The sequence below is a fragment of the Melospiza melodia genome, chromosome 3, assembly GCF_035770615.1.
Source record: "Melospiza melodia melodia isolate bMelMel2 chromosome 3, bMelMel2.pri, whole genome shotgun sequence".
Lineage (NCBI taxonomy): Eukaryota > Metazoa > Chordata > Aves > Passeriformes > Passerellidae > Melospiza > Melospiza melodia.
The window spans coordinates 18,053,129-18,075,261 of NC_086196.1; the positions used below are offsets into that span (position 1 = coordinate 18,053,129).

General features: G+C 46.4%; 1 protein-coding gene across 1 annotated transcript; it reads left to right on the top strand.

The window, feature by feature from the left end:
• Positions 1-15,359: 15,359 nt before the first annotated feature.
• On the top strand, positions 15,360-17,732 carry RHOB (ras homolog family member B). The gene has a single exon (XM_063150900.1). It carries the CDS (start codon positions 15,654-15,656, stop codon positions 16,242-16,244), a length of 591 nt encoding a protein of 196 aa, XP_063006970.1. The 5' UTR covers positions 15,360-15,653; the 3' UTR covers positions 16,245-17,732.
• The last annotated feature ends 4,401 nt before the right edge of the window (positions 17,733-22,133 follow it).

The following is a 22,133-nucleotide window of genomic DNA, read 5'->3' on the forward strand; positions in this document are numbered from 1 at the left end:
TGCACAGAAGGTTTTCCCACAGATTGTTGCTCCTGTCTGTTGGAGCAGCACTGAGCTGGGTTAGGAGGATGAGGAGGAGACCCTTCCTCGCAGGGCAGGTGGGGCACTCACACCAAGCCTCATATGGTGACAAGTGACAGTCAGTGAGCTCTTCTCCATCCTCTGCATGTTGATGAGGCGCTGAGGAGCTGCACGCACCAGCAGTGATGCCTCAGGCATCTGGAATTTTCAGTATTTTTGACTCCTCTGTTTTTCCTGTGAACATTCAGCTGGCTTTGTGCACCAGGCAGAGGCCCTGCCCCCAGACATGGAACAGAAATACAGAGGAGGCATGACAGAGCCCTCCATGAACTCTGCACTCCCAGTCCCCAGATCCTCCTGTACCTTCAGCTGGGCTTGGCTCAAATGCAGCGAGAGGTGCAAACCCAGCTGTGCCAGGGCTCTGAGAGGGTCCTCAGGCAGGGTGGTTCTCCTGCTGCAGTTTGGTAGATGGGCAGATGGTGCCATCAGGATGATTAACAGCGCTGAAGCCAGTTTGCCAAGAGCCTATTGATTTTCCAGAAGGGTGACAAATCTTCTCATGTACCAACACTGAGACTGAAGTAATCTGCTTACAGCAGGAGGGAAGTCAGCTTTCAGAGTGATTTAGGGAGGGCTGAGTTGCATCCAGACACACACCAATATGATCTTTCCTAAGTGCTGTTACACATTGCCTTAATAATTAATTAGAAATAAATAACATTTATGTTTAACACCAATTTGTAGCTGAGATGAGGCAGCAGACTAAGTGCCAAGACCAGATCCTGCACTGGGTGGATGGCTTCCCAATGAGTCAAAGTGAGTAAAGATTGTTCCAGGGCTCTCTCTTTCCCCAGGGGTCTTGCTGGATGACCACACAGGGAAGCCCTGTGGTAATGGCAATGTATCATTGTCTTTTCTTGACAGTCTGAGAATCTGGGGAGATCTCTGGTTAACAGAGCTTATCAGGTGTGATGATTTGTCATGGTCTTAAAGCAGCTGGGTTGTGGCCAGACAAACAAAGGACATCAGGAAACACTGTCACCATCAGGGGCACTTCCCTCTGCTCTGGGTTGATACAGCCCCTCATGTTTGGCACTGTATGAACACAAAACAAAAAGGCAGTGCTGAGTTTGCAATCTCATCTCTTGTTCCATATGGCAGTCATCACAGAAGTGTGTCCAAAAAGGCTGGTAGGGGTTATCATGAGGCTTTTCCATGTCTGCCTAATTATAAAGGGAATCCAGCTGTCTGGGTTGCAGTGGAAGAAAATAAAAAGCTTGTTTTTGTGATGTTGGATCCCGCTCATCCCCAGTCCCTCACCCTTTCCTCCGTGGTTCCTGCATGAGGTTGAAGTGTTGGTTTAGTGAGGGGGACCATGGGGATGCTCTGACAACCGTGGCAGAGACAGACCAAGTCCTGTGGGTCTTGATCTCCAGCTGCTGGGAAAGAAGCCAGTGTGCTCTTTCCAATGAGACTGGGATGAAGAGAAGAAAAAGTCTGAGCTGCCTCCCTTATATTTTCAGGGCATCATTATCTGTTGGCAATTTACTACTGATTCAGTGTGTGCCAGGTTTACAGCAGGTCACTGGAAATGTACCCAGGCCCATTCATTGTTTTTAAAAGCAAAGCAATGCTTAAGTGCAACATTAATTTAAATTTACCTTCCTGCAGAAAACTGGACAGGGAGCCTTCCAAAAGATGTATTTTTATTATCTCTCTCTTCTACCTCTGGCCGTTCATAAATATTTATTTAGGCTTTAACCTGCCAAAGGCTTTAAGCACAGCTACATTTCACTTCCCTCCAGGGTAAGTGCTGGCGGGCAGCTGTTCTTGATGGGCAGAGCCTGTGTGCACACCCAAAAGTCTCTTCCCTTGGTGGCTGGGGAGTGTGACACAGGAACATGTGGATCAGAGGCAGTGGGAGGTCTTGGGTTTCTGTGGTTGAGATGAGCCCCAAGGTATTAGAAACTCTTTTCTCCCAGTCCCATGACTGAAGAAGAAGTCGAGATTCGTCGGTTCTGCTTTTCAAGGTTGTTTATTTTCTCTTATCTATTACATTCTTCCTCTGACCTGCTGGGATCTGTTCAGCAGGTTGGGTTGTGGCACCATGACTGCCCTTGGGGTGGTGTTAACTTTTTATATTACAAACTATGTGTACTTTATTTACAATAATTTTCCAATACCTATCACCTATGTTAGACAGTCTGTCTCTACTCTAAACCAATTAAAAAATGTCACCATCACAGCAGAAGATGGAGGACAAGAAGGAGAAGAAAGACAGGACATGCCCAGATTCCTCCATCTTTCTTCTTGAACCCCCATTCTAAAACCCCAAAATTCTACTTTTTCTACCCTGTGACAAATAAACTATCATTCTACTCAAACTCTTGTGGCTTATAAATCCTCACACAAAGTTGGTAATTGTTTCCATGGACTAAAATCGAAGGCACAGGTGTTTTTGACACTGTACCAAGGTCTCTGAGCCCCCTGCCAGGGTCTCAAATCACCCAGGGCAGTCAGAGGAATGTCCTGGGTGCTGACAGGGGGAACCCCAGAAACCTCAGTAGGGGACATGAGCCCCAGTGCAGCCCCTCTCAGGGCTGTTCTGGGGGTCTCAGCCTGGGGCACTCCCGAGCTAAAGGGAAAGACTGTGTGGACTGAGAGGGGCAAGGGATACAGGACACAGTATGGGACACAGAGGAGGAGCACCTTGGAATTGCACAAGACTTACTATGGGATCTTTAGAGGAGGAACAATTCAGGGGGAAAGGGAGGGATCTTGGTGGTTTGTAAAGGAATAAGGGTGGAAAACCACAATGATAAGGGGATAAAAGGGACCAGAGGCATGTCAAGGGTTGGTTGGTTGCTTTGTCTGGCTGGCCGTGCCCTGCACCTGGTCAGAAGGGCTTGTCTTCTCCTTGAACTCCACTTCAGAGGCTTTTCATGGGTGAGAGACTCTGCTCTGTGTGCACATGTGTGTTGGGAGTCTAGGGGAACCACTGGTGAATGTCAATCTGGAATAACAGGTGAGTGGGATAAAAGGCTTTAGCAGACATGTACCAAAGCAACCATAAGCCTGGTCAGGATGTTGGAGGCACCAGAGATCTCTGTATTGGCTACTGGAAGGACCAGGGGGTCCTGGCCAGCTACTGGGGGTATTATGGAGCCTGGAAGTCAGCTGAGAGACCTGACTGTGTGTGTCTGTGCAAGAGCCAAGTGGAGATGAGAGCATTTAGGGACCAGCTACTGTGTAGACTTGAGTGTTTCAGGATAGTGGCTGGAGGGATCCACACTGTATAGATGTAAATATAACTATATAACTATAACTATAACTATAACTATAACTATAACTATAACTATAACTATAACTATAACTATAACTATAACTATAACTATAACTATAACTATAACTATAATTTTTTTAATTGATGGGCTTTCATCATGATCTGCCAGAGAGCAGAACAGGATGAGGCCCTTGGAGCTGGTTGTGTTTGTGTGTGTGTTGAGTGTTTCTGTGGAACAGATCACATGTGTACCCAGATATGAGTGAGTGTGTGTTTGTGCTCCTGTGCCCACTGGGAACACACACTGAGCCCCACTGACATCTGGCCCTGGGGCCAGGGACCTGCAGCAGCCTTGCCTCTACTGGGCCACTGGATTTGTCAGCCTGTGATAGTGACCTGTTCACTTGGGCCTGCATTTGGGTGGGAGCCAAGGAAAGTCTCTGCCAAGGCTGTCCTACTGCCTGAGCAAAAGGGTAGAAAGAGAAAAATAATGCTCCTTTTAATGTCTTCAAGCTTACAAACTCCCTCCCAGTCAAGGCTGGATGATGAGAGGCAGCTAAATCCCCCATTCCCAGCACCCAGGCATATACAGCTTGCAACACTGCTTGGCTCAGCCGCACCTGAGCTGGCAAAGTTGCTCCCAATGGCACCACACTGCTCAGAAACCAGTCATGGGTGTGATTCATGAGCTGAATGTTTGTCTACCAATCTGTCCCCTCAACAGGCACAGCCCGAGGGATGTGCTGGGACAAGTCCTCTCCAAAAGCTGTATCACCCTGACACAGGAGGTAGCTGTCATGAAACATGTCTTGGGCAACTGAGCAGATTGAAATGTGAACACATCAACAGTGCAGTGCTGGACAAGTCCACTAGCAGAGATGAATCTTTCAAGGCCTTAGAGACACACAGAATTTAGTTTTGGCAAAAACTTGCAGTCTTTCCTCCTTTTCGTATGCTATTCTGAGTTGCTGTGGAGGAATACCATGATCCAACCCTGTATCTCCATCAAAATATAATAACAAATTCCAGGCTCTTGTATAACTTTGACATTCTCCAAGTGATTGCAGAGGTACAAGATGATGAATTATTTAAAACAGATGCAGTACATTTCACAAAATGAATTTGATTGAGTGGCAAGACATTATGAAGAAAATTGAGACAAAAGCCTAAGAGAATCTATTTTCATAAAAGAGAACATGCTTCCTGTCTGAAGATAATTTTGAGTAAACAGATGAATGAGTAGGTAGACTGATAGATTGTCTACTAGGAAGACCTATTTACATAAGAAACTGATGCAAAATGGAGATTGGTCTTGCTAAGCAAGACATATTACCCTCTCTCCCCTGCATCTGCAAAACAGGCAATGAAAAGGAGAGAACACATGGGGCTTTTTTAGTTCCACACTGCTCCTCCTTCCAAAGCCCTGCACTGGTGCTGTGCAGGGAGGTTTTTGTTAAAGCACTGCTGATATATCACTTTGTAGATGTCTCTGAAGCCTACAGGTTCCTCCTACATCTCTGCACAAAACACATTCTAGATTGTCATGGCTTTTGTGGCTTATCATGGGCTGTAGGGCTCTATGGGGGGGAGTCAGGTCCTTTATCAAACAGGATCTGGAGGAGGTGTTCGAAGACATAAGTGTCCAAGAACTTGTTTGTTCTTTTCCCAACAAAGTCAGCTTGTCTACAAACCTTGCCTTGATGACATTCTTAAGCATGCAGGCCACTACAACACTATTTCATGGAATGAATAAAGTATCTCTGCAATGAAAATTGAAAATTGCTCTCACATACTCTTTTCTTATTGTTATGTACTTTATTTATTTATTTATTTAGTCTTATTTCGACTGAATACATCAATAGCATTTTTATGCATATTTGCTTCACTGAAATCCCAAATTGTACTGTATAACATCATATTAATCTAATATAGTATGAATTCCCCTGCTGTTTCAATTGGACAACTGTGGTGATGGGGAGCAAATACTGTTTTTCATCTTAGAAATGGCCCTGTTGAATGATAGATGAGCTTCATTTTAATTTCCATCTTCTGTTCCATAGTACTTCTTTCCTTTGTTTTTTATTTTCCTAATAAATACTCATGTTTAATATTTAAATACATAAAAGTATGGAAAAAAAAGGTTAATAAAACAGTTCCCTCTCCCTCTCTTTCTTCTCCTTTCCCCTTCAACACTGGCAGCATGACTTATATTAGAGGAGAGCACTTTGGCTCAAGCTTAGCCTGGGTATTGCCTGCTGGCAGTTTGCTTCTGTATGGATTCATCACTATTCATTTTTGTTCCAAGCTTAAGATACAGGCATGTATCACTTTCCAAATATCGGTCTCCTGCAGACTTTCCAGCTCTTCAATGGCTGATGTCTGAGCTCATCCACGGGTAAAGCCTGAGTTCCTCCCATGAGTGGGTACAATGCCCATGCCAGCAGGGCTGTGGGTGGCAGGTGTCCCTGCACTGGGGGCTGCACAGGGTCCTGGGATGTGGAAACCCAGGGCACCAGGAATATTTCTCTGTCTGCTCTGGGGTGCCCTGACCCCCAGGGGAGCACTGACTTTGACCCTCATTCATGGAGAATGTTTCCTAGACTCCAAGATACACTAGAATCCACAAAAGTGTGAAATAGATTATAGAGAGTAGTGTAGGTGTATCACTTGGTGAGAAATTTAGGTTTGGGGATTTTTAGTATGTTGTGGATGGAAGCAAGATGGAGGGCACAGGGTGTTGTCCTGGGTTTCTTCTTCATGCTTCTTCTTCCTCCTTCTTCATGGGTTTGGGTGGCATTTTGTAATTTGGCAGAAAAGTCCCCATTATGGGCTCTTTGGGTTAAAAGGGAAAATAATCTATGTGTCAGTTCTTAATTGGATAGTTTAGTCTTAAAAAACTGTGTAACAAGAGATTGTTAGCCATTTTGTGCCTTCTAAAGAAAAGCTGCTGAACTCACAGTAGTGAGACTGTTTTACAGATAAGAAATAATAAACACTTGAGTCCAAACATGAATTACTGTCTCAAGTGCCTTTAATCCATACCTAGAGAAACCAGCAACTGGGACCCCCACAGGGGACACACTGCTAAGTGGGAAAGGTGAGCTAGCACTCCCTGCCATGGGGCTCTGCTTCTTTCCAGCTACTTGGCAGGGCAGACATGCACATCCTCTTGTGTACAGCCACGCAGATACAGCCTGAGGTGGAATAGAGAAGCAACCCCAGACACAGAAGCCTTAGGACAATACACAGAACAGTGCTAAAATACAGAACAGGAAACTATCCAGCCTGGATTTCTCTTGGGAGACAGATGCCCTAAAATATGGACTTCAGCCAAATCAATTTCTTAGCCACATAGTAAACATCTTTTGAAGAAGTGCTCTGAGACAGATACAGAGGAAGACTGTTGATTTTTTTCATAGAAGTGGCAAAAAAGAGAATTTATACAGGTTAAGAAAAGATTATGAAAAACCTCCCCTGAGTTTCTCTTTTCCAGTTGCAGAGGAGTATACAGTGTAAACAGATTGCCAACTTTATATTTCCCAATTAAAAAAAAACAATTAAAAGATTAATGTTAAGAAACAGAAACTAAGGTCAGTGTAACAACAGTTTAATTCAGAGATATGTACAGTGAATACTGGGAGTAAAACCAGTTACCCTCATCTTGAACAAAACACCCTTCTGGAGGAAAGCACTTGTTTATTTAGACTGAAAACAGACACCAGCCAATGTGCTGCCCAGTGTCCTCCTAAGCACCAGGTATTGTGAGCTCTGATTCACCCAAGTGCTCTGAACTTTCCAAGCAGGAGGAGCAGTAAGTGCTGAGAATCTTTGCAAAACTGCCTCTCTCCGGTTCAGTGCTCCACATCAGAGGCACCTGAGACACCTGTGCTCTTCAACTTATCTGCAGACTAATTCTCCCCACCCACACATGCACATACAGGATGGAAATAACAATTTAAACCCATCTACATAAATACAGCTCTTTGAAGGGCTCAATTGATGCTTCTACCTGAATGAGGAGAGCACTTATGCACAGCACACACACGCCCAAGTTGCATGCAGGGGGCAGGGGGGGAGAGTTTTAAAGTTTGGGTACAACATCAGATTGCATCGAGGGGATTATTATAGACAGAGGGGAGAGGAAATTGCGGTTAAGAATGGCCCAGGAGACAAAAGGGAAAGGGTATGGAAAACAGGAAAAAGAAAACTCCAGGAAGTAGATGATTCACGGTTACTTTAGGCAGCAGTTTCTCAGTTTCAAGACTGAAATAACACCTACTTATCACCAAGAGATGGGCTGGTAATTCATGTTGAAAAGCACTCAGAGATTCTTGGAAGAAAGGTACTTTTGGAAATGTCATCCTTGAAGCATTTGTTGTTATGGCACAGTGTGATTGTGGACTTCAAACTGCTACCAAAAAGTGATGTAGGAGGAAAGCAGCAATCCATCCAATACTGCATACTTGGCCAGCCCCAGCATTTCTACCCATGATATCATCAATAGACAAATAATGGTGGGAAGATGGGTAAGAAAAAAAATCTTAATTGTGTATTTTGCCATGTCTCTCACGTGGAAAAGCTCATTTGCAAAGTGTACAGCTCCAGGTGCACAATCAGTTTAGAAATTTGTCTTTGTTCTCATTTTGTTTCCTCCTGGGAAACTTTAACCAGGCTGCCAGAGTGATGACACCAGCATCAAGGAAGGAGCAAAACAAAGGGACAGATTTCCATGTTTTCCTAGTTCATGACAGTTACACTCAATTAGTGCTGTACCTTCAGGATCAGAAGGGGTTTACCTTAGAATATGTCTCTGTCCATTTCTGTGTTTCAGCACGTGCCTTCAAACCCTGCAGTCACATTGCTTGCCTGCTTCCAGTCTTGTGCCTTTAATCTCAGTTCATAATTCAGTTCTTTGTGCTGCCAGGACTCACTGCTTCTCAGAAGGGAGGACTGGGGAGTTGCACCCAAAATCTTCTCATTTTTGTCCATCTCTGTGCCACTCTGAGATGTTCTGCTTAAGTTGACAGTATGTCTCAGTCTCTTTCCAGATTGTTAATGACTTGCAAAGTTGACAGCATGGTTGCTGGCATTCCCTCTTCTTTATGTCCTCTGCCTGCAAGTGCTGGGGAAAGACAAAAAAATTTAACATACATTCAGATTAGAAGAACAAAGAGGTGAAGAGATTTAAGTCTAGTCTTTTCTTCTACTTTTAAGGTAGGAATTCAATCATGAACTGGACTATCCTACCCCAGATCCAGGCTGATTTACCCCAGTTTATTCACCTGTGCCTGAAGGAGAGGTGGAGATAGCACTGCCTCCATTGTACTCTATGCTATACATTGCATTCCTGATGCATATATGGAACCAAGCCTGGGCCAGCTCTACAAATGAATCCTAGAGAAAGTCAGACCTGCTCTGCCAGTCAGAAACCTGCTGCCATTAGCACAGCAGACTATTGGATACTTGTGTAGTGACTCCCTTCCCTAAGGACACCCTTCAATGAAGTGTATGGAAGGAAACTGTGTCAGCACAGCTGTTTGCCACTGAGTCCTACTACCAAGAACCTGGGATAAGATTCACAAAAACACATGTTCTTGTGCTTGTCCCAGTAGTGCTGGTTTAGGTTTCTGTCCTAGCCTCTGTGTAACTCCCTTTAAAAAACCCTCCATAGATAATGGTAGCTTGGTCATTTCTATTTCTCAGGCCTGGTTCCACATCTCCAACCTAGAATTGTTCTCTTCAGCCTCTATTGGAGGTGGAGAAAGAAATAAATCCAGCTTTCAAGTGTGGTGCTTTGCAGATAAGGGATGTTTTCCTCCTATAACACATAAGCAGCCTTTACAGCACCAACACAACAGCAACAAAGATACCTGCTTACCTTTAGACATGATGAAATCCAACCACAAAATAATGTTCCCTTCTCACAAAATTTGGCAGTGCCTGTAGTGTTTTTTTTCTCCTCCTTTCCTCATGTAATGCACTTGGTTAATGATCTCCAGGCCTCTATCATCACCTTCTTCTGTCTTGGCAGAACAGCCCAGGTAAGCAAGCATATGCCCAACGCTGGCAGCCTAAGCTTTTCCTTCTGTGGTATTAATTGTCTCCTTGCCTGGAGTAGTTTCTTCTTAATGCCTTAGTTCTATCTTGGCAGCCACTGGAACAATAGGTACTGTGAGGCAGAACACTTTGATTTGTAGAACCCAAAAATCAAGGATGTTTTGCCGTAAGCCAGTCCTGTCCACAAAGAAGCACATTAAAGTAACATCTGTAGATGTCTACATCCTTGTGGAACACTGGGCAGAGGTCTCAGTAACCCACTTTGTCCTTCCCTGGCACATTCAGGAGAATGGGTCTCATCTCTTCCCCTTCTATCTCTGTGTCACTAGTGTCAACATTGGCTCATAGCACTTGGGAATGTGTTCATGGCACAGAGCAAAGAGGAAGCACATTCTACCACAGGGGTAATCTCCAGCTACTGCTAACTTTCTCCTAAAAGCAGCCACTCCTTGAAAATAAAGATGAAGTACAAAATTACATATTCCCAGGATGTGTTTGAGTTTTTTTGGTTTTTTTCTTTCTTTTTTTAAAGCTTTTGTGAAGGGTAGAATGAGGAGAGGAGAGAAATTCCATTAGTTTGGCATTTCCCTTATCTGCTTTTTCCTCCCCATACTCCTCTCTTACCTTTCTTCCCTATTTTTTCCATCTTTTAATTTCTCTGACATCAGACTCTTCTGACATTGTGACTACCCTGTTCTTGCCTAATATTATAAATAATAAAAAAAAAAGGTATAAGCCAAATCTGTATGTAATCAAGACTCCTGCAGTACCCTATACTTCTGTTTTATCATCTCAGATACTGCTTATGGTCAGTGCCTAGTCTATAACAGATTTAAATTTTTTTTAATTGACTGACTTAATTTTGTGTGTGAGATGGAATGCAAAATGCTGTAGTGAATAACTTTCCAGATTGGTTTTATTGACATTTTTCCTGCCATTATCTGTTAGTGGAATTCTCTACAGTGGCAATAGCTCTTCTGTGTGCACCCATGCTGCTTTTGCTCACAGATCAGTTATCAAGTGGGAATTAAGAAAGTGTTCTCAGTCTTCATAGAGTCATGGTTAATTTATATGAAATAGAAGTTTGTTACTTACAGGATAGTAATTTCCACCATCAACTCCCTTCCCTCAGATCAGTTTTTTCCAATATTGTTGCTGCCTCAGCTTCCTCAAGTCATGGGTTCCCCTGCAGAGAGAACCGACCACCACACTTGAAAGAACACCACAGTAATGAAAGGAATAGGTTAATGTATCTTAATATAACAAATAAATCTACATGGAGAACCACATGACATCATTGTTTTTTAAAGAAATCTACTTTACTGCCAATGAAGTGGGAATTACACAAATCATTAACAAATCACAACATGTTGACTTCAGAAGTTTCCTTGTTCCTATTGCGAAAGACTCATCCTGTGTGAGCACCTCAGAGCTGAGTGTGCCAAACTCCCTGGTGGAATGTGGGAATGTGGGCTGACAGTGCTGGAGTGTGAAACAGGAGCACACCTGCCAGAGAGACCCTCCAAACATCACTTTTCAGATCTCCTGAGGCATCAGAAATACATGAGTTGCAGAATCAAAGAATGGATGAGGTGAGGAGGGGTTATCTGCTCCACCCTGCCCTGCTCAGAGCAGATCAACTACAGCAGGTTGCTCAGGACTGCGTCCAGCTGGGTTTTGAATATGCCCAAGGATGGAGACTCCACAGTCTCGGTGGGCAGCCTTTTCCAGTGTCTGACCATCCTGAAAGAAGTGGAAAGAAGTACATCCACTGGAGAGTCTAAGGATAAAGAACTTCCCACTGTTAAGGATATTATCTTGAACTCCAGATAGAGAGACTGAATTCCCACTATCTTGATGGCATTGGAAAAGCAATTTTAACTGTCTCCGTTTTCCTGGTTGACAAAGACTGCAAGGTGTCTGCAGTCAGTAAAATCTGAGAACAAAGGGAACCAGAGGGTGACAAGTTTGGTCTCTCTGCAGAGAGAACTGTTTCCAAAGGCATTATTGGTGATGTAGATATGTAACATGATTAGTATCCATAATAATTATGTGGTCAGCTCATTTATTTCATTCAGCTACAGAAGAGTTCTTCAACTGAGATGAGGGGTTGTAGGCCTAAAAATTCTAGCCTAAGGATGAGGCACTTGCTTTTATTTAATCTGAACTCAGCTGGAGACAAAAGGCCATTTTAATTTACTGCAGTGGTATAATTTTACTCTGCCAACCTATATTTCCTGAGTCCTATTAAACTATGAATTTTACAGTCCTGCTATAAGAACTGGAAAAAAATTAAAACCAATAGCTTCCAAGTGACCTCTCTTATTCCCTGGAAGAGCAACGCCAGTGGATCCCATACAGCTCTTAGTCATGAAAGCATTTCATTTTTGGGATGGTGTGCTTTCATGTGCACTGTACTTAGCATAAACCTCTGCATGAACACAGAGAGTTCATTTCACCTTCTCCTGCTGTGCCTTGGCATTCCAGTTTCCAGGTAGATCAATCTGGATTGTCTGCTGAGGCCACTGATCCCAAGAGGCTCTGAGAGTTTAACTCTGCTTTTCTCCAGGAACGCTGGAAAGCCACGGACCTGCAGTGACACACAGCAAGGTCTGGTTCCTAAATGTGCCACAAACTCTTTATCTTAGGGACACAGATACTCACCATTTCTGCCTGTTCTCTCACATCTACCCAGAGCTTTTCTTGTGCTTTTTCACTAGCCTGTGAACTGCTCATATGTCACTGCCTCCTGCCTTCCTCAGTTTGCTGAGAAGCTTTGCCTGCACGAGGACTGCAGGATTCCTGATGCCTGCATTACAAGCCAGCATGCAGGACTTTGTGTGCCATTGGAGGACACATGGCTCCCTCAGCATGTTATGCCACAGCAGGCAATGTACTTACTTGCCTACTTATTGACAAAAGGGAGCAAGATTGCCTTCCCCACTGAGCTTTCGTGCTTTTGGTACAGATTTATGCTTGAACACAAATTATCTGAGTTACAGACATGCCCTTTAGAAAATCTGCTTAGAAGAGGAGCAGGGGGGAATATAATCTGCAAACAATCTCCAGTAATTGGTAGGAATTGTCTTCTCAACAAAAAAAATGCCACTTCAATTAAATAATAAAAAAACCCCAACAAAATCTGAGTTTTAATCTCAAAACCATCAGCACAAGCAATAAAAGCAAACAAGTGGAGTCTTCTTTCTCCTACTTCATGTTTTCTTCATCAATCATACAGATCTATGTGGTGCAGCAGAACTAATGCTGTACTTAGAGTGCACATTTTGGGATAACTAGAAGAGAAGATTCAATCTGCTTAAAGAACTATAGTTCAGCATATCATGGGGATTCATGCAGAAAATTTAAAAGCTGCAACATAACTTAAAATTCAGCCCTAAAATACATGAGCTGGATACATCACTAATTACAGATGTGTAATAACCACAGTGACTTAGATGTTCCCCATGGAGGCTGTTGCTGGAGTGCACCCCAGAACAGTGAAATGAGTGATCTCAGCCTGAGTTGGTCCCAGGGCTGAGTCTCATAATATAAAGCTTCTGGAAAAAATACATATAAAGCATTTGAAACCCTTGGTCAAGGAGTTACACAGCCTTTGCTGAAGTCTGTCCTGCAAGGTGAGAGATGAAACATCAGGCACTTTGCTTTCAGTGCAAATGTGGGGAAGACTAGAGATGTGAGACTTCACTTGAAAATGAAGCATAATAGGGCTCAGACAATAATTGGTTGCTGCAAATATATGTGTACTGCTCATTTACAAGAAAAAAGATCATGCTATGGATTTAACTTGGGTTAGCTGGACATTTGTGGAGTAATTCCTTTGCACAATTTAGAATCTGGAACCAGCAGACAATTTGGATGAGGTCACCCTGCTTTGAAGCCTTTAAAGAGTTAAGTAGTATGAATGTGGGACACTTGAGGCACCCGGCAAATGCCAGCAGCACTCTGGGCAACAACAGAGCCGTGTGCTTTGAAATGAATAAGCTGCTTATTTACCTGCCTTCCGTGGCACAGCACAGATGAGTCGATCAAAGTAACTGGTCATTTGCATTATTCCTATTTCTATTTAACAAAAAGTTTTGCTCCTGAAAAGACAACACCAAACACCCAGGTGTGATTCAAAAGTCAAATACAAGCGGAATCAGAAGCATATTTAAGCAGCACCTTTCACGCCGGATGAAGCAGTTGCAGCTTCTCCTGCTGCCGCTGCAGAGGAGGATTTTTGCAGTGGTGGATTTTTGCACCCGTGGGTTATTCCAGCTGTGGGTTATTCCAGCTGTGGGTTATTCCAGCCGTGGGTTATTTCAGCTGCGGGCCTCCCGGAGCAGGCGCAGGGCGGTGCAGGGCGCAGCGCGGCCGCCAGAGGGCGCTGTGGCCCCGCGGTGAGCCTGGTCGGCGCAGCCGGCGGGAGCGGCGGGTCCGTGGGGTGTCCGTGGAACGGGAATGCACGGCAAATTCCCTCTGTCCGCCTCCCCGAGCGAAATCAAGCTGCTTGGGACTGGGGAGAAAATAGCTACAAGCTGCCAGTGTACCACTGCCAGAGGACACGGCAGCATGGGGATGATTTCCACACAGTTTCGTGAAGAATTGAAGCCTGTGAGCTGTGACAGGATTTAAAGGGATGATGCACGCCAGAAATTTGGCCTGCTCGAAGGCCACAAGTACTGAAGAACATCCATGTCTATGTCTACACTTTGCTGGATTCTTTAAAAAGTCAGTTTGAATTGATCATGTTCACATAAAATATGCTGTACAAACTCCTGTAAGATCAAGGTACAAATTCATCCGTCAGTGTCTGGGGATGTGCTCTTTTGACTGGGAGTAACAGATATTACAAAAATCTAACAGAAAAAGAATTTTATTTCAATGTCTAGGATTAAATAAACCTTTTGCCCTATTGACACACACCCCTCTGTAACAGTCTGCTGCAAGTAACTTGTCAGGCAATTTGATGTATTCAGTGATGCATTCACTTTCCAAGTGGGTATTTCAAAATACAATTTTAATAACAACAGTATTGTACAAACCACTCATTTTTGTTCCATTCACTAATACCAGTGCTGGCTAGGAAAACGAGACACTTTGAATCCAGCCCCGAGAGGCAGTAGCCGCAGGACATCGCCTGTGTGGGAAAGCTCGCAGGGAAGAAGTTTGGGACACCCGGCTGAGCAGCGACGGCTGCACCAGGGACCGAGCGCGTCGCTGCCCGCGGTGTCCGTGTGTCCCCCGGCACTGCGGCCGGCCCGGCCCGGCCCAGGCCAGCCCAGCTCCTCCCGTGGAGGGACTCGCACCCTGCCCTCCCAGTAACCCCGCACTGCAGCACTTTGCGCCCCTTTATTTTCCATTTCGTTTTATCATTGCTGTGACTTCCGATTCCCTGTAAACCGAGACCCAAACGCCAGTTCATTTCAAGCCTGAACTGGAGCCTGCTTCTCCCGGTTTACAATTGCTCCACTCCCTTTTGGCCAAGAGGTGAACATGATGATTTTTTTAAGGAAGGGAGTCGAGCGCTTTTCCAGTAGCACCCAGCGGACGCTTTAATTGCATTTTATTCAGCCGCCTGCAATACTCTCTGCTCACTTTGCCCGGGCTTTAAAAGCAGCACCAGGGACGCAGCGGTGCCTCCCGTTCCTCTCGGGTGCCCGCCCAGCGTCTTCACACCGGCCATCCTGAGCGGGGAGACTGCGGCGGGCACCGGCCCTGCCCTGTGCTGGCGCCGAGCCGGGATCCCCCGGGGCCGGAGGGCTCCGTCCGGGGGTAGGGAGCTCCCGGCCGCCCTCGCCGCGACCCCGGGCCCGCCGCCCCGGCCCGGCCGCTCCCCGCCCGCCTCGGCCCCGCCTCCCGCCCGCGGCCGCCCGCCAATCGCAGCGCTCTCCGCCGGGGATGACCTCACTCCTTGCCTTCCCATTGGCCAGCTATATTAAGAAAGTCGCGAGCGCCTTTAAATAGCGGCGCCGGGCCGCAGCTTGCGGCAGTGGCTGCGCTGAGTCGGTCTTGTGCCGGTGTTTGCTGTGAGGGCGAGAACGGCGGCACCGCTTCCACCGCAGAGCTCCGGGGCCAGCGACGCTGCCTGCGGCCGTAGCGCTCCCGCGAGGCAGAGTACGACGGCGCGGTGCCGGTGAGCAAAGAGAGCAGGGTGCGCCCGCCTGCCTGCGCGGGCCGGCTCGCCACGGTGCCCTGTGAGAAGCGAGAGGGAGCGGGAGGCGGCGGCCGCGGGGAGGAGGGCGCTGCCATCGTCCTGCTGCACGGCAAGGCCAGCTTGGCGAGCCTGGCCATGGCTGCCATCCGCAAGAAACTGGTGGTGGTGGGGGACGGTGCCTGTGGCAAGACTTGCCTCCTCATCGTCTTCAGCAAGGACGAGTTTCCCGAGGTCTACGTGCCCACCGTCTTCGAGAACTACGTGGCGGACATCGAGGTGGACGGCAAGCAGGTGGAGCTGGCCCTGTGGGACACGGCCGGCCAGGAGGACTATGACCGCCTGCGTCCCCTTTCCTACCCGGACACCGATGTCATCCTCATGTGCTTCTCTGTGGACAGCCCGGACTCGCTGGAGAACATCCCGGAGAAGTGGGTGCCCGAAGTCAAGCACTTCTGCCCCAATGTCCCCATCATCCTGGTGGCCAACAAGAAGGACCTGCGGAACGACGAGCACGTTCGGAACGAGCTGGCCCGCATGAAGCAGGAGCCGGTGCGCACCGAGGACGGCCGGGCCATGGCCATTCGCATCCAGGCCTACGACTACCTGGAGTGCTCGGCCAAGACCAAGGAGGGTGTCCGGGAGGTCTTCGAGACTGCCACCCGGGCAGCCCTGCAGAAGCGCTACGGCACCCAGAACGGCTGCATCAACTGCTGCAAAGTGCTATAGGGCGTGTCTGGAGCGCGGCGCTGGGCACGGCGCCCGGGTCACCTGTTGGCAGGTGGAGAGGAGCTGGGTTCTACACGCACACGGCATCTGCCCGTCCCCTCCGCTAGGGACTGGCTGTGCATGGGGTGGGGGCTGAGGGAGGGAGCACGCTCCTTGAGCCTCGGCCAAAAAGGGTTGTGCTTGCTCAGCCGTGGGGACGGAGGGAGGGGGGGATTGCATGCCCTGAGTCTTGGGAAAACAGTGGGGAGAAGCTTTCTCCTACCACTGACCCCTGCGAGTTAGTCGTGGACTCAACAACAAAAAGCTGCTGAGACTGGACTGAGCGATCGTTGCACCCGGTTCTGCCCCTTTGCCAACACCTGCTGCTCCCTGCTCCCGGGCAGCCTCCTCTCTTTTGCAAGAGGAGGGCGGTGGAGCGGAGATGCTCGAAGGGACTTCTGCCTCCTGCCTGCATGTGCCTCCACCCAGGCGAGCTGGGGAAAGGGGCTGCCTCTCCCAGGCTGCCTGCGGCATCCTTGCTTCTCCCTCATGTGTTTCAGCCTGAGCCTGACCTGCTGTGGAAATTAGTGCCCTGAAGACCGAGACTGGGAGGGGAAGGGAGGGTCATCCCAAGCGAAGCCTGTATATATGTTACCTTTTTTTGTCTTGTGCAAACTGGGGTAGTCCAGGGGGTGCTTATTTGAAGTGAGGTGGGGAGGGGGTGCCCAGGTGGGACTTGTGTTGTGCAAAGGAACTTGCCCTGAGTGACTGATGCCTGCTGATAACAGGAGCCATGAACTGACTCCAGCTGCAGAAGCCACCAGGCCAGAAAGTAAAGCTGAACTGTCCTGCTTGCTGGATATCCACCTCCTGACAGATGAGGCAGGGTGAGCAAGGGGATGATATTGCCATATTATGATTTTGGTGCCTGCTCCTTACTTTTAATGTTGTCTCCTGCAAGTGTGTTGATTTGGATTTATTTAAAAGTTTATTTTCAAAAGATGTTACTTTGCACAACTCGGTGGATTTTTTTATGTTTAAATTAAACACTCAATGCACTCATCATCTGCATACAACACTGTAGCATTGGAAACATTCTTACTCAGTAACCTCATCTGGGTCTTGTTTAAAACTGATTTCAACACAAGACAAAAAATAAAACCACTGTATATTTTTGCCTTGGAAAAAAAAATGGGTGAAAGCACTGTTACTTATGCAGTGAGTACATCAGACTTTAGTACTAAAGGGCAGTTTAAAGAATCAAGTTTTATTTAAAACTTATTTTCACAAGGTGGCCAACCTGGGTGAAAATAATTTTCTGTTTCTCTGGTTCAGAGAACAAATGTATCCATTTATGTTTGTTTACTTTTCTCCCTCTTCCCTCAACAGTGGTACTGAGACTGTTTTTAATAAACTGACATGGCAAAAACTGAGATGTATATGATGTTTACATAAAACTATAGTGTATGCAGTTTTTTATGTAAAGTATTAAAAGATTCTATGCTGACACTTGTGCGAGCAGTATTGTGATTCATGGAGACAGTCCTGGTTGCAGCAGTACCCCTGGATAGAGCTGAACTAGACCAGAGTTTGCCCCTTGCCTACACATGCTTTTATTTGGCTTTTTTCCACTGGCTGAAATACCTGTCTGGCAGCTTTTAGAGGATGGTGGTTTTAGTTCCCTTTGGGGGAGCTGCTTCCTTAGTGTTTTTTTCTGTGTGTGGCATATGGAAATGTACTCAAAAAGTCGAGGTGGTGACTAATCCATCCTTGTTGCTTTGAGCACGGGCAGCCTCTGTGGCTTGTGCTTGGGCTCCCAGTGAGCTGCTGGTGCAGCAGAACAGGCACAAAGCTGAAAAACAGCACCAGCTGTAAGGATTATTTTTCAAGGAAGTATTTGGATAAAAGCAGTTTTTATTAGTGGTCTCCCCTTTGCCTGAAGTGCATGGCCTCACTTGCTGCAGCAGGGCATGGGGGCAAACACTGCTCTCTGTTGAAACAGGAGTCTCCAGAGCTACCTGGGTGGATTTCCCAATTGCTGGCCTCATTAATTCCCATGGCAACCTGAGAACTCTGGGCCTCTCCTGTCAGGGATCCCCAGCAGGGCATTGTGCCTGTCCCTTCCCTCCTCTTGCCTGGGCAGGTGCCCGAGGCCCTGTGCTGCTGCTGCCTGTGGCTTTGCCTCCTGGCAGGAAGAGTTGGCCTCAAGCAAAATGTGATTGTTGCTGAACAATAAGACCTGTGCCCAAAGTGCTGATGTCTCCTATTTTTGTTTTTCCCTGGAAAAATTTCCTCTGAGATATTCAAGAGAAATCTCAGGACAGGTTTCTATTTTCATAATCTTCTCCACTACTTTTGCAGAGATGTGAGAAGAGAGTTGAGCTTTTTCTGGTTTTGACCTATGAATATCTGCTAGGGTACATACAGTTCAGAAATGTTAACAAATGTTAACAAATACCAAAGCAAGGGAGACACATGGAGTGGCTTTTGCTCATTTACTCACAGAGGGCTGAAAGTGATGGGGCTTTTCAGGCAGACTGACATAGAAATAACAGGTTCCTTGTTCAACACGTGGGAAGTCAATCAGCCATAATGTGAAAATATTGGAATACATGCTCTGTCCATGCTGTGAGTTTATTACACTGTTTCCTATGACCCTTAACAAAAGACAGACTCATTTTCACATAGCCAATTTAATCAGGATTTCTTGAAAGGTACTGAAGTCCTAGGGTTTGGATATCCTTCTCAATTCTCCTGATACTCAAATTTAAATTTCAGTTCTCTGGATAGTCAATGTGTGAGTTTCTTATCTTCAGTTTGAGAACACTAAGAAACTTCTTTTGGAAGAGATCTCAGTTTTGGATGCTTAAAGGGCCACGACCAAAGGGGCCCTCATTCTTGCAGGGGCACTCAGCTCTGTGCAGAGTAACACTCTTACACCTGATGCCAGCCATTGATGTTAAACCTACACTGGAAACCTTTTCATTAAAATGATTGCATTAGCTGAAAACCTTATCAATTCAGTTAGACTGCAGCAATAACTAATCTCAAAACCCCAAAGGAGAAAGCATTAATATTTGTATTTTAAACACTAGGAAATGGGTTAGCATTGCATCCCTGTATAATTAACTGTACCAATATTTTCCACTGAGGTGCTTACAAGGTAATTACATTCATTATTTCCAATTGGATCTTTGCCCAAGTCAGGGATACAGCCTCTGCCCCAAGGGGGAAAAGCTGCAAGAACGCACATTTTGGTTTTAGCCGAGAATGACCTTTCTCTGCTACCCGTGATGCTGAGTAAGGCGTGAGGGTGAGATCACTGTGGGAGTCCACCCATTGGGGTCAGATAGTGGGATCAGAGCTCTGACTCCTTTATTTGTGTCACATTGCTGGGCTTGCTTTGGTGGAGGGGAAACATGAGGTGTGGCACATCCCACCCTTCATGACTCAAACACCCAGACAAGGCCAGGGCAGCACTGCACAGTGTGAGAGTGTCACACTGACCACCTCCCTCTGACACCCCACAGTGTGAGAGTGTCACACTGACCACCTCCATCTGACACCCCACAATGTGTGTCACACTGACCACCTCCATCTGACACCCCACAGTGTGAGAGTGTCACACTGACCACCTCCATCTGACACCCCACAGCGTGAGTGTCACACTGACCACCTCCCTCTGACACCCCACAGTGTGAGTGTCACACTGACCACCTCCCTCTGACACCCCACAGTGTGAGAGTGTCACACTGACCACCTCCATCTGACACCCCACAATGTGTGTCACACTGACCACCTCCATCTGACACCCCACAGTGTGAGAGTGTCACACTGACCACCTCCATCTGACACCCCACAGTGTGAGAGTGTCACACTGACCACCTCCCTCTGACACCAGACAGGGTCAGGCTGACACCCCACAATGTGAGTGTGTCACACTGACCACCTCCCTCTGACATCCCACAGTGTGAGTGTCACACTGACCACCTCCCTCTGACACCCCACAGTGTGAGTGTCACACTGACCACCTCCCTCTGACACCCCACAGTGTGAGAGTGTCACACTGACCACCTCCATCTGACACCAGACAGGGCCAGGCTGTCAGCCCACAGTGTGGGGATGTCACACTGACCAATTCCACCCCACAGCTGCATCCCCCCAAGTGTACCCAGAGGATCCTGCACCACTGGGGCCAGGCAGGCACCTGAGCTCAGGACAGGTGTCTGACAACCTACACCCTGTATTCAGACAGAGGATTGGTTTCATCTGGTTATCTTCATCTGGCCCCCTAATTCATATTCATCTGATCCCCATCTGTCTGCTGTAACCTTTTGACAGGAGAAGCAGAGATGCTGAGCAAGTCAGAGCATCAAAGGAAGATCAAGCATTGACTCAGTCCCTGTGCACACTGCTGGGCACGGGGGCTTTTGCCAGCTGTGTCCACACACTACACGGATGAGTAAGTTGAGGAAAGTTGTACCTTCCCTGATTCTGCTCAAGATGAGTTCAGCTTCTGCTAAAGTTGTTTCTTCTCATGCAAGCCAGAACCCTGTGATGGTGCTGTCACTTCCTTAGCAGCAAACTCTGGAAATGCAGAGGCACCTTGCTGAAAGGCTCATTCATCATCTCCATCATTCTCCATTCAAGAGAGGAGACCACTTGTGCCCTCCCACAAGGTTCCAGGCTGAGCCCTCTGGCAGTGTGAGGGTGTCTTGTCAGGGCAGACTGAAGATGAAGCCACCCAGGGAAAGTCAGAAACATCTTTTGCTCTTCACTTTTTACCCACAGCAGCTGTAAGTAGCCCTTGCATGATCAAATAGAGGATCTCTGTGTGGAAAGCACACTCCATAGGGTATGTCAAATGCAGAATAAGTCATCTTTGGTGGGAGAAAGAAGTAATTCAATCTCCTTGGTACTTCTGGCAGAATATTTGTTGAAGCACTTGTTATGCATTGGAGTTAGGCTCTTTATGCTTGCTCATTTTTTTAACCCTTACATAACTCCACACACTCCAGGGGGTTTGCACAAGTGCAATTGCAGACTTTAAAGCAATGTCCTCTTAATGGCTTTCTGGGTTTGCAACAATAAATTAGTTTAGCTCCATTTGCCTTGCATTATGTTGGATAGGTTACAAATCTTTTTTAGCAACTCAGTATGATGCCTTAAGTTTTGTCTTTCATATTTTCCAGATTCTGTACTGCATTAGTATATAACTCTGAACTTCATATAAAGTGTTAGAAGTTCTCCTCACAGTTTAGTCAGACAAACCAATCCTTTTCCAGCCAAGAACCAAGGACACCCTTGCAGCTTCAGGCCCAAAAAGTATCAACAACAGCAAGTTGAAGAGAACAGTCTGGGAGAATGGGACTGCATAACCTGGAGCTGTAATTGGACAATTGACCCCAATATGTAAATGGACCAAAACTTATAAAAGTGTGAAAACACATGACCCGGAATCCTTCTTGGGCAGAGCCATGGCCAGGCTCTTGTACTGCCCAAGGTGTATCCTTTGAAAGCCTTTTAATAAATACCTACTTTATTCCCTTATCACTGTCCAGCCTCTGTTCTAGGTAGCCTCTCAAGGCATCAAGTAAAGAATTGACACAAACCCCTGCAGTAAAAGACTTAAAAAAATTTACTCTAAGGGACTTCATGAGTGTTTTACTCAAATCAGTGTCACTAACAGTATTTCAGTCACAGATTTTATTCCTTGGCTGCAGAACTAGATGATGTTTAAGGTCCTTTCCAACACAAACCACCCTATGTTTCCATGGTTTATGTTTTTAAGTGCATGATTTGAGCAGCCTGATGTAATGGGTAGACATTTTCTTCAATGCTACTAGAGGAAAGAATGAGTTGCACTTTCCTCTTCCCCCCTTGAATTTGTCCAATTTTTTGTTGAGAGAG

Bases quoted from the DNA above. Each gene is read 5' to 3' on its own strand.
- RHOB (XM_063150900.1), top strand. From the start codon at position 15,654: ATGGCTGCCATCCGCAAGAAACTGGTGGTGGTGGGGGACGGTGCCTGT.